Source organism: Rhea americana, unplaced genomic scaffold (genome assembly GCF_003343005.1).
Source record: "Rhea americana isolate MKP2758 unplaced genomic scaffold, rheAme1 scaffold_168, whole genome shotgun sequence".
Lineage (NCBI taxonomy): Eukaryota > Metazoa > Chordata > Aves > Rheiformes > Rheidae > Rhea > Rhea americana.
In genome coordinates, this window is record NW_028185794.1 from 1886635 (window position 1) to 1903363 (window position 16729).

At 38.8% G+C, this 16729-nt stretch overlaps 1 protein-coding gene across 1 annotated transcript in view; it reads right to left on the bottom strand.

The window, feature by feature from the left end:
* Positions 1-2816: 2816 nt before the first annotated feature.
* The window catches only part of NPTN (neuroplastin), a 67707-nt gene continuing 53794 nt past the window's right edge, over positions 2817-16729 (bottom strand). Inside the window, exons 6-9 of the mRNA XM_085300762.1 lie at positions 15933-16206; positions 5180-5201; positions 4362-4435; positions 2817-3884 (exon numbers count right to left, since the gene is read on the bottom strand). Coding sequence (XP_085156888.1) covers positions 4375-4435; positions 5180-5201; positions 15933-16206 — 357 coding nt within the window. The 3' untranslated portion in view covers positions 2817-3884; positions 4362-4374. The remainder of the gene's footprint in view (positions 3885-4361; positions 4436-5179; positions 5202-15932; positions 16207-16729) is intronic.

Below are 16729 nucleotides of genomic sequence, written 5' to 3' on the forward strand. Positions count from 1 at the left end.
CACTTATGCTGAAGCATGATGATAACTTGCAAAAAATTATTATTAACATGCACTTAGAGTTAGTCTGTTGTTAGATCCTAAACTTATATGCAGTTTCAAATAATTAGGTACTTCGAAATAAAGAGGGCCTGAGTTACTTGCTTTACTGCAGTACATTAAGAAGTCACTAGGAAATCTGTATGTACACGGTAACGTGCAGCTGAGTTGAGCAAAAACTTAAAAAGATCTGTTACCTGTCCGTAGCTTGGGGCTAAGAAAGCAAGCTAAAAGTCTGACACCACCTTAAAATGTATTTTCTTACAGCTGTCTTTCAGCACTTAGTACACTTATCTGCAATAAGGGCAGATGGGATTTACGGACAACCTGAGTGGCAGCCTCAGGACTATCTCAGACCTTCCTGATAGCCTGGAACAGATGGAATTAATGATAGTGGTTGCACAGGGCACAGTATGCCCTTCCTATCCTGGGCATAATTTAGATCTGTGTTCAATGTTCAGTATAGAGTAATCAAACAAGACGGAGCTTGCCTTAAGCATCTGTATTTTTTCCACAACTAAGCTCTGCTTTAAGAGGCACTACCAGAAAAGGTAAATTAAAAACCAGCATTAGAAAAGAAATTTAGCTTTAAAAATTTTGTATTGTTAGGTCTAAGTGTAAGGTAGATGCCTGATACCTGCTTCTGATAAAAGCTTTCTGGTACTGAGATTTTTCTTTGCTATACACATTCATCCATTTCTCCTTTGAACAAAGAGCAAGTTCCTTGGCACAAAAAGATGCCTTAATGTAGTATTTTTCTATATAACATCCTCTATTTGTTTCTCTGCTTTTTAGTCAGCTTAATACAGCTGTGCTCAGAGATGGTGTTTCCCATCCTCTGGCCTACAGGGTTGCAATACTATTTCTACTTCAGAGATATATCCTTTCAGCTGCCTTGTATCCTGGAATTTAAATTTCCCATTTCTGCCACCTCAGGAAACATTTTCTGAGGTCTCCATTCAAAATTTTAAAGTTAGCAAAGCTTTACTTCAAGCAGTCTCCTTTAAAAAAAATTTTATATATAGATATATATATATCCAGCAGACTTCAATTTGTAGTTAAGGACATTGTTCTCTACTCAGGACTATGACATGAGCTAGGGGAAAAAAATAATGCAATGTGAACCAACAATAAGATGAACAAAATACAGAGATATATTCCCCAAATGTTACTGTGACTAGGCCATCTGGCAGTTGTCCTACACTGTTACAGGTTTAAGCTATGGAAGCTAAGGCTTGACTTCACAGTTTATAGCAATTTTGACTTTTCCAGATGGAGAGGTCTAGTCTACCCTGCATCTCCCAAATCAGTGCATCAAAAAATAGGCCAAACTAGGCATTTGAAGTTCCTTAAAGCAAGATCCAGACTATTGTTAGCTGTTTCCCCACTCCCAAGTAACACAGCAAACATTCACCGTGGTCCCCAGCTGCYGCTGGCTGTCATACTTCATTATGAAAGTACAGTTTCAGTAATTCTACTTTCCTCTCCCAAGCAGACTATCCAAAAAGCATCAGTACCAACTGATGCTTCTGCTATTACAACTTTGGCAGAGATAGGTTGAGAAAGTTAAAGAGTGAGTGGGAAGTGAGGGCTATAGAAGATACACAGCCTAAATGCTGATGGAAAAATTTTGGTACACAAAGCCTCAGAGACATTAATGCATATTATGAATTATGCAGTTTAGAAAGAGCAGCAACACTGGCTACAGTAGGGCCCTTAAACGGTGAACTTGCCATTTCTTCAATATAGCTCACATCCAACAGGGAAAACCTGCAGCCAACCAAAATAAAGTTTCAGTAACACTAGTTCAGATTGTTGTCATAGTAGCAGCAACACAGAAAGTGTTTAGGAGTTGCCCATCAGTCCATTTGACTTGTGCATTTCTCCAGTGTATCCAGTGGATGAGAGCTGGCATCTCCTACACATAATGGAAGGTAGTCACCGCTTCCTCAAACATGATGTAGTACTATCATCTCCCACTTTGCTGCTACTAGTTTTATATTGAAAAATAACATGATGCACATATTCTCCCCCCATCACCACAAGAAACACAGGTGGGAGAAGGGTTAAGTATAGATGAAAGTGATTTTTAGGTTTTAAAAAGCCTTTTAATTTACTTGTAAGAGACATCTTGCTAAATTAAGGTCTTAGAAACTGGAAATGCCAGACAGTTTGTTTCAAACAGTATTACATACACGTTATAGAAGATTCTTTTTTTGTTACACAAAATGGATTCAYTATGAGGAAGAAGTCCTTGCAATCCAGGAAATTACCATTTCTGATTGAAATAACTGCACAGTTAAGAATTCAAAGTTGCATAAAAGCTGTATTAGAATTGGCACTAAGTATCAGGAAAAATATATACAGAAATTGTATGTGATTGAAAGCATTCAAACAGCATATTAACAAGGTAGATGCATCTTTATTAAATACTGAAGGGAAAAATTTGATGTAACTGAATTGTTACAAAACCCAYGTAATGCTATCTTTTATGTACAAGATTAATACAACACCTTTGTTTTTACTTTTACAGTCTGTGCTGAAATCAAAGTTTGAGCTCCCCCTTGTGTATCGGCATTCTGTGTGGAGTGCACAAGAGTTGGGGCCTTTTATTCGCTTATGTCTTATGGATCAAAATTTCCCAGCTTTTGTGGAAGATGTGGAAAAGGAATTGAAAAAACTAACAGAAGGTTAAGAAATACTAACTTATTACTACTAGAATATACAGCACTTGGGATACACAAGCTTAAATATTGTTAATTATCTGAAAATATCTCACACAGTTTTGTCAGTGTTTTATTTTTAAAAACAGGTGAATCCACTTTTTATACATCATTGCACTTCAACAAATACACAGAACACAAGTTCATGCATCTACAGTTACGCACATCATGAGAACCCTGTTAGGTCTATTTCTACAATCTTTAAATCATGAGAAATTACAGTGTCAAACTGAAGAGTATAACTAGTTGCATAGAATATCACCATGCTGTAATGTTTCATCATCATTTAAACAAAAAAAGAAAATTATAAAAGTTTGCCTGAATTGAATGTACAAGAATATGTTGAACACATCAGTGCAAAAGGATTTGAGAATTTACATGATTTAACAAAAAAAATCACTTAAAAAGCAATCATATATATATATTTATAAACTGAAGTTCTGTTTTTGTTTTTAACTGCATTTCACCACCACCACTTTGTCGAACCATTCCAGCTTTTGAAGTCTGATTATTGGACACTCAAGTCTCTCTATATAGGTTAAGCCCTTAAGATAATTTCAATTTATATTACTTCTCTAAGTACCAGAACAGTATAAATTCTCTCATCTTTCACACATACAGTAAGGAATGAATATCAGCAGCTTAAAAATGAAACACATTTACTGTATTTTGGTTTTCCCCCTCCCCCAAAATATAAATATATACTGTATATTTTTAAGTTTTGCAGTACTTTACAAAAAAGTATCACTAGATGGCAGCAGTGCGTTTTAGAGCTTGGCCAATTTAACAGCTACCTTAAATAAAAAAATGGTGCATGCATGATCTAATGATCTAGCTTACTACTTCTACTGTTTAAATATATTACGGAAAAAAAGCAACATTCACAGCACATCAAGCCCAAAATAGTTTACACCTTCTACACTGAAGCATTATTAAAATTTATCTGGCTAGGTCATCCTTACAGGAGAGGCTAAATAAGGCATGCTTTAGACAGTCATATTGTTGCTCACTTGAAAAGGAGAAAAAAAAAAAGAAAGAAAAAAAAAAAGGAGTTCAGGAACTAAGAGTTCCAGCCATTAAATTGAGCAGGTCATATTGCCATCAGTCTCTCAGAAACTTAAAGCTCTAAAAAAGAAATGAGAAAAGGTATTAGTCAATGACTGACAGCATTTTCAAAGTCATGTGCTGTAACAGCATGTAAACAAAGCCATTAACATCTAATTTGATGTGAAATGAAATAAAGGCTTCCCAACCACAGCTAGCTTCCAGATTTAAGATGGAATGAGGCGGCTTTTTTAGTAGCATTTTTGTACCAAAAACGTTAAGCTGTAGTTTCCGAAGCTACACTTGTGATTGCCTAGAGTTCTGAAGCTACTGAATCATTACAGACCTATGTATTTTATGAAAAAAAAAAATCTTTGATAACTCCATGTGTTCTTTGAAATCTGACAGTCAGGAAGACTAGCGCCATACACTGAACAGCTGACAGCTTTTTAAATGCATGGACAAGTTATGTTTACTTATCCCAATCCCTAACAATTACTACACAAAAAGGAAGACTTCAGCGTGACCATTTCTTACATGTGTGCAAATCATACTTACATTATAAGCATTTTTAATTTGTGTTTCTCTGACGTAAGTTTTTATCTTTATGATTGTTTGTAGAATTTGTTTTCCTGGAGAAAGAGGCAGAAAATGCAAAGTCATTCACAAGTGTAGCAAAACTTTTCTTTGAACATGGTTAAACAGCATTTCATTCTTCTTCCTCCTGTCTCTAGGTGGTTAAAGACAGCACAAACAACTTTTAGCTATGTATGTTGATACCTTCTTTCCTAGTGAACTCAGCTCCTACATCTATCATTCTGCTTCCTAGTTTTACCACTTACTTTTTTTTACAATTGAAGTAGCATATTTTTCCAGTTTGCCAGTTACTTATTATATTTGTAATATTACATCAAATATGTTATACAGGACAGTCAGGAGAGCACCTTTTACTTTAGCATGAATACTTGTTTCTAACTCTTTTTAACAACGTTGGTTTTACAGCAAAATTTTTGAAATGTCAATCTTCTCTACTCCATTGCTTACAGATGTCAAAAGTCTAGGGTATCCAAGTATCCACGATGAAAGGTTCGCTTTACTTGAGAGTATCGACTTTTTTTGACGAATTTTGACGAATCAGAAGAGGTCAGCTTACAGGCTCTTTAAGAATGAGAATTTTGCCTGCTTTTATGTAGCAATGCAGTACATGGCACACTGATCTTTAATAAAGCTTCAGATTGCCACAGTTAGTAACATCACATGTAACATAGATTTAAAGTAATGTAAACTCCCATAAGCTATCCCTTTAAATATCCCTCCCAGAAACTAAGCTTTCCCCTTAAGAAAAATATTACTGAGATTACTCAAAGTGCACTTACATTGGCCCAGCTGGTTCATCATCTGCAGCAAGAGTTCAGATGCAATCCAGTAAGACAGGGAAAGGGAAAAAAAAGGAAGTCAGTCTTTGTACTGTACACTAGCTGAACTGAAACAGCAAACCAATCTACAGCATTAAAGGCCATTCCACTTTGGTAGTGCAAAATTCATGGAGTTATTTTTCTGGATTCAAGTTTTAATGGCAAGTATGTTGCTTCAATGGTTTTAGTTAACACTTTGAATGCTTGTCATGAAGAACTGCAACTGTAGCGGACAGATTCTTGCAATATGGTCATACTCATCTTGTCCCCAAGTTCCAGTGGTTCAATCTCATAAAGTAGATGAGAAGACAAACCAACATTTCAGTTGTAAAATCCTGCTGTTTGTTTTCTTGCATTGATTTTTAACCCATTCATCAAGTGCTGATGGGTAATTATTGGTATATACACAACAGGGTATATACACCATATGCTCGTCTTCTCCCATAGATCATACAACCATTTCATATTCCATTTTTCTTGATGTCTAATTATACCAGACCAGGTTAGGAGGAGGTTAAAGGTGCAATACTTTATTCCAACATCCAAATGTAGTCCTTGAATAGCAGCAGGCATTACGCTTGCATCTAATAAAAAAATAAAACCTAAAAGACCAAGGGGAAAAAAATATGGTATTGTAATACCCCTAGACACAACAGACTTCAGCTACAGAAGACTGACAGCATTGTTCTGCCTGTGTCTTGGCAAAAAGCCGGGGGGGGGGGGATACTCTTTCAGGAATTGGGAAAAAATGTGCCAATGAGTAATGTTTCAATGAGTAATATTAGTTCTTTCATGACCAGTTGAACATTATTTGAATTATAAGTATCTTATTTTGCCCCCAAGTTGCAGTACAGAAGACAGAAATTAAGTGCATTTAAATAGCAGTGCAAAATTAATCAAGAAAGTTAATGTTCCTGTAGAACTATTCTGGGGGACCAATTTACAACCTGCTATTTTTAGTCTATTAACAATTGATATTCCCCCTCATACTAGTAGTTTTTTTTTCACTGAAGTCTTCAAGAAACTCTCAGCAGGATTCCACAAGGGGGCTTAGTGCACATGAAGCAGTTATGGAAATTACAGTCTTAAAACAGTGTAGGCGTCTGCATGAGCACACACTAGGAGTAATGTCTGTCAAATGGGACATTACTCCACCTGTACCTTCAAGGCAACGGATAGGCAAAGCCACCGGTAGCACAGACAGTGACCGGAACAAAAAAAATATTTCAGAAAAGAAAAAAGAAAGAACTAACCACAAACCAATAGCTTTACAGCCAAAAATAACATACTAGCGACACACCAGTGTCCACAGAAGTCCATTACCAGCAACAGTACACTATCGGACAAGATACAGAGAAAACTAGGACTAGTAAGGACAACCAGACATCAATGTGCTGTTGTATATACAGTGGAGATATACAGAGACACATCAGGTACTGAAACACAAAGCACAGAGTAAATCTAGGTCTTCCCTCCACAAATATCTTTTGATTCACAAAAGATTTCAAAACAGACTATATTACACACTCTATATGCTCTGTGGGAAGAATATTTTAACAGAAGTGGACAGACAGCAAATCCTTAGTTTCCCCCCTCCACACTCAGTAGCACTACCGAAGCCATTCTGCTTTAAGACTTGGTTATCTCAGCTTTCTATAAGCATAAGCAACATCTTTGAGAGTTTGTTTTGCTGAACTTCAGAAATAAAACTGCACCATTAAGATACAAGTTCTCTCTTGCTATAATAACCATTTTTCCTCTCAGTTAAAATATTCAGGTGCATATTTCAGATAGGTAATTTTTGTGTGCTAATAGAAATGCTTCAGGTTTATAAAGGCTGCCAGCGTTTTCCTAGTAAAGATCCAACAAAAATGCCTATTGGAATACTTATGATTATACCTAAGGTCTAAGACTGGTGGATCGCCACCCCTCACCCCTTTCTCGTCTATAATCTAAACAGCTGATACAGTGAGGCTGAGGAAAAGTTTCTTTACACATTRCTCTCCTGGACAGCCATTTAACTGCTGAAGCAGCATCCCCAGTACGGTGCAATACAGTACAGACAAAGAATCAAAACCCTAGCGAAATCAGGGGCAACAGAACAACAGAAAAATAAGTACAAAATTAGACTAAATAAAGATTAAAAACAGCAAACTGAAATCCAAATTAGTTGTGAACGTGAATGAAGAAATTTTAAGAAAAAGTGTTAACATTATGACTTGTGCATTGTATAGACTGAAGCGGAGATTAAACAAACTCCAAAGCATGCAGATCTCTCACTTACCACCATTTTTTAAGGGTATGATGCAATTGAAGGGGGGAAAAAAAAAGAAGTCATAGTAACCGACAAATATCAATATAACTCAAAACCTTTACGCCAGAAGGCCTGGCTCTAGTGACTGACTCTCTCTAATGCAATAATATCTGAAACATATGGCCACAGAGAACATGCCTCCGAGTATGCTTCTTCATTCCATTCAGTACCTGCAAGGTTCCTGAAATACTGCAACTTGAGCTCTAATTTTATAATTGACCACACTAAACCCTTCATTTTTCAGGAATTTGTTTTTTAATTTGGAAAAGATCTGCAGACTCCAATAAGTCATTTTTTATATAACAAAAGATTAAAAATACTACCAAACCTTCCTTGTAGGTACAGTGATTAACTGCTTAATGTTGCCCTCAAATAGCAGATTTCTAAACTGAAACTTTAGAATTGCTACCACCTTTAATACATTATATAACAAGTATAATAATCCTTCCAGCAAAAAAAAAAAAAAAAAAAAAACATTAAAATTGTATGATGACGACAAATATAGTTTAGCTTTCCTCCAACTTGTGTATCTGGTGAGGTCACGTGTATTAATTGTCTAGCACTATAACTCTCCTGCTACAACAGTCTGAGAACAGGTTCAGTCTTTGTGTTCCCAGCCCTGCCTTACTTTCAGCCTTAWTTTAGAAGTCAGTTTCTTTTGAAAAATTACAATATTTACTATCAAATTATTAAATTTGATGCCTTTTATGAATGGCAGAAGTTGAAAATATTTTCCATGAAATCTACCAAATGAGAAGTTAGGAGACAACCTCAACATTTTTTTTCCTAAACTGACACATAGCAACAGCAAAACCTGCTTTTATGTATCAATAGTGAACCTAAGTATTATTAAAATACACACTCAAGCAGGAAAACACCTATGTTAAAATTCTGTTCAGATCCTCAAAAGAAAGAGCCAAATGTCTATGGCTGCTTCAGTCTTCTGTTATAATACAGTCTCTACAGTCTGCAAAGCAATTTAGAAAAAAAAAAATTAATTGCTTAAACTTTGCTTTCTGAGAAGACAAAAATTTAACAGTGGTGCAAGTTGACAGTTTGAAAACTTTAAGAATATTTACAAATAAGAATTCAGATGTGTTTGCCCGAGTTGAAAAACTTAATGAATTTTTCAGTTATTAACTCAGAAAATACTCAGAAGCTTCCCAAACAAGGTACAGTGAACACTCAAAGTGATCCTCTGACTTCTGCCATGCAGTCCTGTGATGCATTCTCACAGGGTAGCTGCTCTCTGGAGTACAACTCTGTATTAACAGTTGTGGGCTTTGGTTGCATGCAAAGATGTAAAGGTAGTATTTGCCACCACTACGCGCAATGTGCACCAGGTTCAGTGAAACACCATTGTATATTGCTTCACTAATAGTGGGAATATTTTAGAGGGAGGGGTAAAGAAAACATGAATGGAGATGCTCATCAGGCTCCATAAAACCAATAAAAACAAAGCAGTTGCTCTGAAATGGAACAAAGGCATAACTATATTTGCAATGAAGAACACCTGGCCAAGATCAGTTACATGAGACTTAAGGTGTTCTGATCCTGTAATAGCATCTAACAAGTTCGTATATAGGACCATAGAAACCAGGCTATTTGACTACCATCGTGATACAGTGATCCCTGCTTTTAGGAATAGTTGATAGCTATACAGTCTAATAACGTGTGTTCCTGACAATTTTCTCCCCTTGATAAATTCTAGGCATGGGAAAGAAAGGTGACACCAATAGGGGAAAAAAAAAAAAGTATTAGCTAGTTACAAGGCAAACCCTTTAAGTGAAAATATTTTGTTCTTTAAATTACTTACAGTAATAGCAGGAACAGAAAATTCAAGAAAAAAATAACAAGTATTAGAAAGAATGTGGGGATATGGATGAAGTTTCTGCATAGCTATGGCAGAAATATTTATGGAAAGCTTTTGTATTAAACTGACAAATGAGAAGGGAAGAAAAAAAGCACATGTTATAACATAGTTACCACAAGGCTTTGAGCTAAATATTATGTAGAATATGGATTTTAAAGTAAAAACTGTTTACATTCCTATGGAGGAATGCAGCCAAGAAGTTTTTACTTTCTACTTACCGCAGATCACACCCTTTAAAACAGGGTATTTGCCAATTTTAGGCTATTTAATCCAACAACAACATCCCCCACTTTCTTTAAAAATCTTTGATATACTATATTGAGGTCATAATGCCTGATGACTATGTCTGTAAGCAGCTTAAGCTATACCACAGAGGAATAAACAACTATTTGCTTCCTTTTATTGTAAAGTGAAGTCCAAGCAACTTGCATTCTGAGCAAAATGCGTCAGCAATCCTCTACTGAAACTCTGCTTCTGATCACACATGCAGGAAGTGCCAACATCTGTGGCCTAAACATGCTGTGTTCATGCAGCTTTCATCACCAAAAGCCACTGGAAGCTGCACTTTACTCAACTGCCATGATTTTACCAAACGTATCCTCTCTCTAGAAAAGGTATGTAAACCATATTGGCTTATCATGTATAATGCAAGGCAAACTCTGATTTTGAAATAATGCAGAGAAATCAAGCGCAGTCTTCCCCTCCCTTCTTCCTTCCAGCACATAACTGAATGCAAGAGGGTTCACATCTGTAAGCAAGTTCGCGGAGGTACTCACTGCTGTAACCTCCCCTCCAGGATGAGGAGAATGCCCCCAGTTCACAGGCACTACACCAAGGACCTGTGCTGGGCATCCACTCATGCCATCCTCGCACAGTTTTTGGTGGAAATACAGACTGCACAGGATTCAGAACTTCCTTTTTATGCTACACAGCAGCAGGGGGAAAAAGTGCTCAAATACCTGAGTTATGTGAAGGAAGAAACATTAACAGAACTACTGAGCAGCCCTGTTCTATGGCAGAAAAGGCAATCAAATCAAACACAAAAAGCAAGGTTCATGCAAAGTTAAAACTGCAGTCAGGAAATGCCAAAGTTAAAGAACTGTCCTTGCTCTTCGAGCATGATGGTGTTTCTAGACAGAGGTGACACCTTTTACAAGGCCAGCTAGCACACTGGTAAAAATGTCTTTCGTAGCACACAAGCACCTCCCCCCCAACTCTGATATCAAAGTGGCGAACTCCACAGCTAAACAGTTGAGAAGAACTCCAAATTTAACCTGGTATTGGGCACTTTACAGAATCACAGAATTGGTAAGGTTGGAAGGGACCTCTGGAGGTCATTTAGTCCAACCTCCCCACTCAGCAGAGTCACCTAGAACATGTTAGACAGGGTTGCATCCAGRCGGGCCTTGAAGATCTCCGGAGAAGGAGACTCCACAACCTCTCTGGGCAACCTGGTCCAGTGCTCCGTCACTCCCCCAGTGAAGAAATTCCCCCTCACGGTCAAGTGGAACTTCCTGTGCTTAAATTTCTGCCCATTGCCTCTTGTCCTGTCACACAGGGCAACTGAAAAGAGTTTGGCCCCGTCCCCTGGACACCCTCCCTTCAGGTGCTTGTAGACATTGATAAGATCCCCCCTCAGGCTTCTCTTCCCCAGGCTGAAGAGGCCCAGCTCTCGCAGCCGGTCCTCAGAGGGCAGRTGCTCCAGCCCTCKGATCATCTTTGTAGCCCCACACTGGACTCTCTCCAGTAGCTCCATGTCTCTCCTGTACTGGGGAGCCCAGAACTGGACACAGTACTCGAGATGAGGCCTCACCAGGGCTAAGTAGAGGGGCAGGATCACCTCCTTTGACCTGCTGGCAACACTCTTCCTAATGCAATTCTTCCTAATTACCCTTCCTAGTTACCAAGTGCCCTCTCAGAAGGGCTGCCAATAGGATGGGGGAAGAGGAACGATACCAGTTATCTCTTAGGGGCAAAACAGGCAATTTTTAGCCTGTGCAACAGAGGTTATAGAGAAGGGAAAGAATTAATGCAATTGATCTCATTTCTGCTGGTCAGGTAGAGTTCCCCAATCTCTCTGGAAAGGATCTCGAGCATCTTTCAGGAAAGAGATAATGTTTCTTTCCAGTCACATCCCCCTGCCGGTAACTGAGTGTTACCGTTCAGATCAGTTTTCAAAGTCTGTTTAGGTGCTTATTTAGTTTCATCGAAAAGATACTGCCCTCTGTAAGTCTTCCTTATTTCTCTTTAGGCTGATGCAGCTGTAAAAACTATTCACTTTTCTATGAAGTTCTTACAAATATCTTCTTGTCTGTATATACGTGCACTGTGAACACAAGCAGTGACATTACAAATCTGGTTTGCTGAAGGGTTAACTATATGTGCTTTGCCTGAGGAACATTATATTCCTCTAAAAGCAAGTCTTTATCATACAAGGGGCAACAGGTGGACCCTCAAGATATGCTGCCTCACAAACTTGTGCTGCACTGAATTAGATGATTAGTTAGAGGTATGGAAAGGCTAAGCTGTTGAGTACAGCGTTCTCAAGAAAGCAGCAAGATGAGCAGTTTCTGGAAGGTGGCAACAGGAAACCTCAGTGAGGGCAGGCTGGTGCAGCTAGGGAAGAGAAAGGTAAGAAAAGCAGTTGATTTGAATCCTCTTTATTAATCGAGTTTGAGGCAATCGTGCTCCAACTTGCCGTTGGGCTGGTTTTATCAGAGGGTATAAATGCAGCATACTCTGAAAGGCTGCCTGTAACTTGTGCAGGCTTAACTGAGCTAGACCTAAAATCTAGGTCACCTGAGTAGCATATGAGGCAAGAGCTCAGCATGGGCCAGGGCATCTGCCCAAGACCCTGGAAACACACAGCTCAGCTGTGTGCTATGTATGTCACTACCAGTCAGGCTCTGCAAGGCTGCAAGCATACCACCTCTAGGCTGTCAACTGAACAGTTCCTTCAGCTCAAGGAAGGCTTTGATTTTTCCTTATGGAGGGGAAGTTGCCAAGTTTAGCATAATCATTTTTCTCCAGAACTGTACTTTCTATTTCAGGACACTTAAGAATATCTAAAGTCATCTTTATACTAGGTCTGCACACAAATTATTACTCAAAGATCCCCTCAAAGGGGCAAACACTAGTCAATACACCTAGATTGTCAAAAAGGGAGAAGAAAAGCRACTGTACATGGGAGACATCTCCAGACATCTCCCTTCCTCTCCCTAAGGTGGAATTTAAGGCACCTCATGGGCCACCTCAAAGTACTGCAGAGTGGTGAGATAGGAGGTACAAAATTTGCACCCCAACATCTAGGCTGTTTAYCGGTAGCAGACACCTTATCAGCAAAGGTAGACAGTCTGCAGCAGGGAGACATGCCAAGTTGAAAAATAACGATCCACTGGACAGCACTTCAAAGTAACACACCAAATGGCCACCCATCCTCAAACGTGACTGGGTTTTTTGGCTGTTTCTGTCTGCTACTCTAGAGAAAACAACGAACTTCAGAGAAATCCTATGGCTAAGTRGAGTCCATAGTTATTCCAAAACGGGGAGACCAGGGAGCAGGGCGGTAGAAGAGTATGTTAAAGAATCTCACAGGTAAGGAAAAAATGTGGACAGGTCCAAGGATAAAATATACTGCCCAGCAAAAAGGGCCATCAGGGAAGTTACTCTGCTACCAGCTTCTGCCCATGTAAGGGCAAGGGCACTAACAGCTCAATTACTGTACTGCTTACTGCTGCAGCAGCCTCTCATGAACATCTGACACCACCACAGCCCTTATCTCTAAAGCTTAAAATGTCAAAACCAGCACTAAAACATCTTGGAAAATAGCTGATAGTCTGTAGAGACCACAGCTGTTTCCAAATGATATTCTAAACACTAAGTTATACRGTGTTCAKAGTAGTAGTAAGTTATGACAGGCAYCTGTGTAAGTCACTGACCCAACCTGGACCAYTGATGTTACCCACTCACTGCAGCATGCAGAGGGGAATATATGATTTTGGAAGCACCAAATTTAAATTCCAAATGATAAGCACATAGTGGCATTAAACATTAACTTTGGCATTTCGTAACCATGTGTATAAAAGGAACAATAAACTTAAGAGTAACCAGAGTTTCCAATAAAACATTCAAGTGTGAAAATCAGCAGGCTCTGAAGGACTTCTCATATGCATTTGTAAACGCTGCCCCTGCTTATAGGGTGTTTCCCACCACAGTATCACAGAGAGTTTTAAATGCAATTACAAAAAGCACAAGATTAACCAAGGGAAATGTAGGACTTAAGTCACCTTTTAAATTGGGTAGATTTTATGCCAATTGTGTCTCTTCATCCAAGTAAACCTAATATACCAATGTTGACTGTGATAGTCAGGATTTGACTTCCTCCTCCAGAAAAAGCAGGCAGAGAGAACATCTCCAGCACTGAGGCGCATCACTTTCCACAAATCAAGTKTAGCTGCCTTTAAAATAATAGCAAACCAAGCAAGCAAATTCAGTAACCTCAGTTACTTCGTTCATCATCTTGGATGCTGTTATCGGAGATGATGATCTTGAAATTCCTCAAGCACCTGAAGAGTGGCCAGACCAGTCAGGAAAACTTTGGCTTTTGGAACAAACAGGTATTGAACTTTGATATACACTACACCTCTTGTGTGTACTTCACTGGGCTAACACAAGCATTGCAATATTTGTGGTCAGTCAAATCAAAACAAATTTCTTCTGGATTAACTTGAAGCTGATTATAATAAGTATTTCCATATTAAATCACAATCATTAATACCTGATTTTAGTCTTTATCAAACTTGACCAAATAAAAGTTCATAAAATGAAGGGAATTATGAAGAGCCACTAACGAGGTGAGATTCTTCCTGGCCATCATGATACCCAAACTGAGGCAAACATGGCCCAGCAATATGGGAGAAGCGCAAGAGAACGTTTGAATTATTTTTTTCCACATACTTTTAAAAGTTTTCTGGGCTGGTTGAGAGCCACTTCGAGGACAAACTGCTGGCAGTATAAACCCCTTAACAACTATAAAGTTGTTAGTTATGCAGACATACATGCACTGCATTGTTCCTTGGGGTATTTCCAACAAAACTTGAAACAGTCTCAATGGCATGCTCTATAAGCAGTTAGTAAGTGCTACTGAAGTGGTTAAGATTAAAAAAAAAGTTAGTTTCCTCTAGGTATGCACTATTCTTGGTGTAAGAAAGTTTTAGTCTGTTAGGGAAGTGATCCAAACCTCAGCCATTTGACACAAGGTATTAAAATTTGTCACCTGCTTAGTAAGATTCTTGTTTCCCCTCCCTTCCTCTGAGATACAGCTCAGGAACAGTGAAGTTGTTTTTGCCTAAACTTCACAAGCAGATCACTGCTTCAGCACCTATATTTTAATCCCAAAAGTTGAATATCTTGCTATGTTGTTACCACTCTCTTGTGCAGCTCGACAACAACTAGTCATTGCTGCACGAGTTACGACACGCAGTTTTCTTTGGAAGTTTTCTAGCATGCTAGAAGGCTTGTCTAACCTTGGAAAACACTGATGATTCAGTGCTTCCCCAGACTGACTCAGTGTGTAGCCCACTATATCTTATACAGCACCCACTGTGTTATTTGAATGCATTTTTTTTCTACAGCAAACAAAACGGCACATCATCCATTTCTCACATGGACTCCTTGGACAGGTGTTCTTGGTAAACACTATAGTAAGCAGCTAGGTGTGACATTCGAGTCTGTTCATCGAACTGGTTCTTTCAGATACTCATTTTAGCCTCAAACTGCCCCTTTCCCCATCTTTAAAAGAGGAAGATATGCAAAAACTCAAAGATAAAACAAATAGAACTTTTCTGTATACCACACAGTTATCAATGCTACCAAACCTGGCACAATAACTTAATCTCTCAGAAAATATAACCTGCTAGACATTGCAGTTGGACAAAACGTCCAGAGCACTGTTTAAATTCATTAAAAACTCCGTTACATACCAAAGAAAGACTGCCCCGCCTCTTTCTTTTTTTTTCAGTTGAAAGCGTTTAATGTTTTTTTAAACATCTCTGTGGGCACAGTCCGTTCAAGTGTAATATTCCCTTTTCAAACCTGCACGCTGTCCAAACCAGATGCTAGACTGAAGAGGGAGCACCATTCGGGATTAGTGGTTTTCGAGCTGTCTCCCTATGCTCCCTAAGGCCACCAGGCAGCACTCCAGGGCTACAGAACCAGGAAAGGCAGGAGGAAGCATTAGGCCCACCTTCCACAACAAAAGCTTTGAAGATAYTGAAATAACTGCCCTCCTATTCCACAGTTTGAAAACCTGAAGGAATCCAGTGACTTTGCACAGCACTTGGACCACGTAGGCTTACTGGGTTTAACGTTTGGAGATGGAACAGCTGAGAAGTCAAAACTTCTCAAAGCTGAACAAACTGCACTGCTGATCCTTCCTTCTAGGAAGTCTGTTCTGGTGCCATTAAGTCCTGTCCTCTTTGCCCTTTTGTTTTGTTTTTTTCCTTGTATGTGGCTTTGAGAGCACTTACCGTCTGGGACTTCATCCGGCCTCTTCCTTTTCTCATAAATAACTATGATGACAACAAGGATAATGATTTCTGCCAAAATCCCCAAAAAGGGCCACAGGGGAGCCAAGTGGCTGCGGACACGGAGGATGGTTGTGACAGAGACGGAGCCAATTACGTTGGTTGCGTTGCACTGGTACTCGCCAGGATCCTCATTTATCTGTAGGTTTGTGATACTGAGCTCAGTATAGTTTTCTTTATTTGTAATGAAGAACCTGCCAGAGGAATTGTTGATGTCCTGTAAGAGGAGAAAGATAGAAGAGGAAAGAGCAAAAGTTTTCTTTTTTATTTCTATGTAATAGAAGCTGGAAGCAGTCTAAGGAATTCTTGCAAAGAAGTTGGTTACTTTACACAACAGAACAGTCCACTGCCAGCATTTGCTCTGTATCCCTCGCTAAAGTGAATTTTGCTTAAAACCCCCCAAAATTGCTATTTTGATTGACAAGCTATATTCAACTACTTTAACAGCATTGGCCTTGAAATGCTGATGGTTGTGATCATTTAAGCTACAGTGTTCTCAGCTATGTGCTTGAAATAAACTGTTACATTCCATTCACCAATTTATAGTAATACAATGAAGCAGATTGGGCTAAACACATAAGACAAGTAGCCAGGATACAAGATATGTTCCCTAGTAGGGGTCAAAAMCAGACTGCAATGTTGGGGAGAACAAACAAAACAAAAGAAAATTTGTACTGACCTGGGGTTTTGGGTTAAGATTATTCTACATAGCAGTAGCCATCTTTTTAAAAAATTGTCTA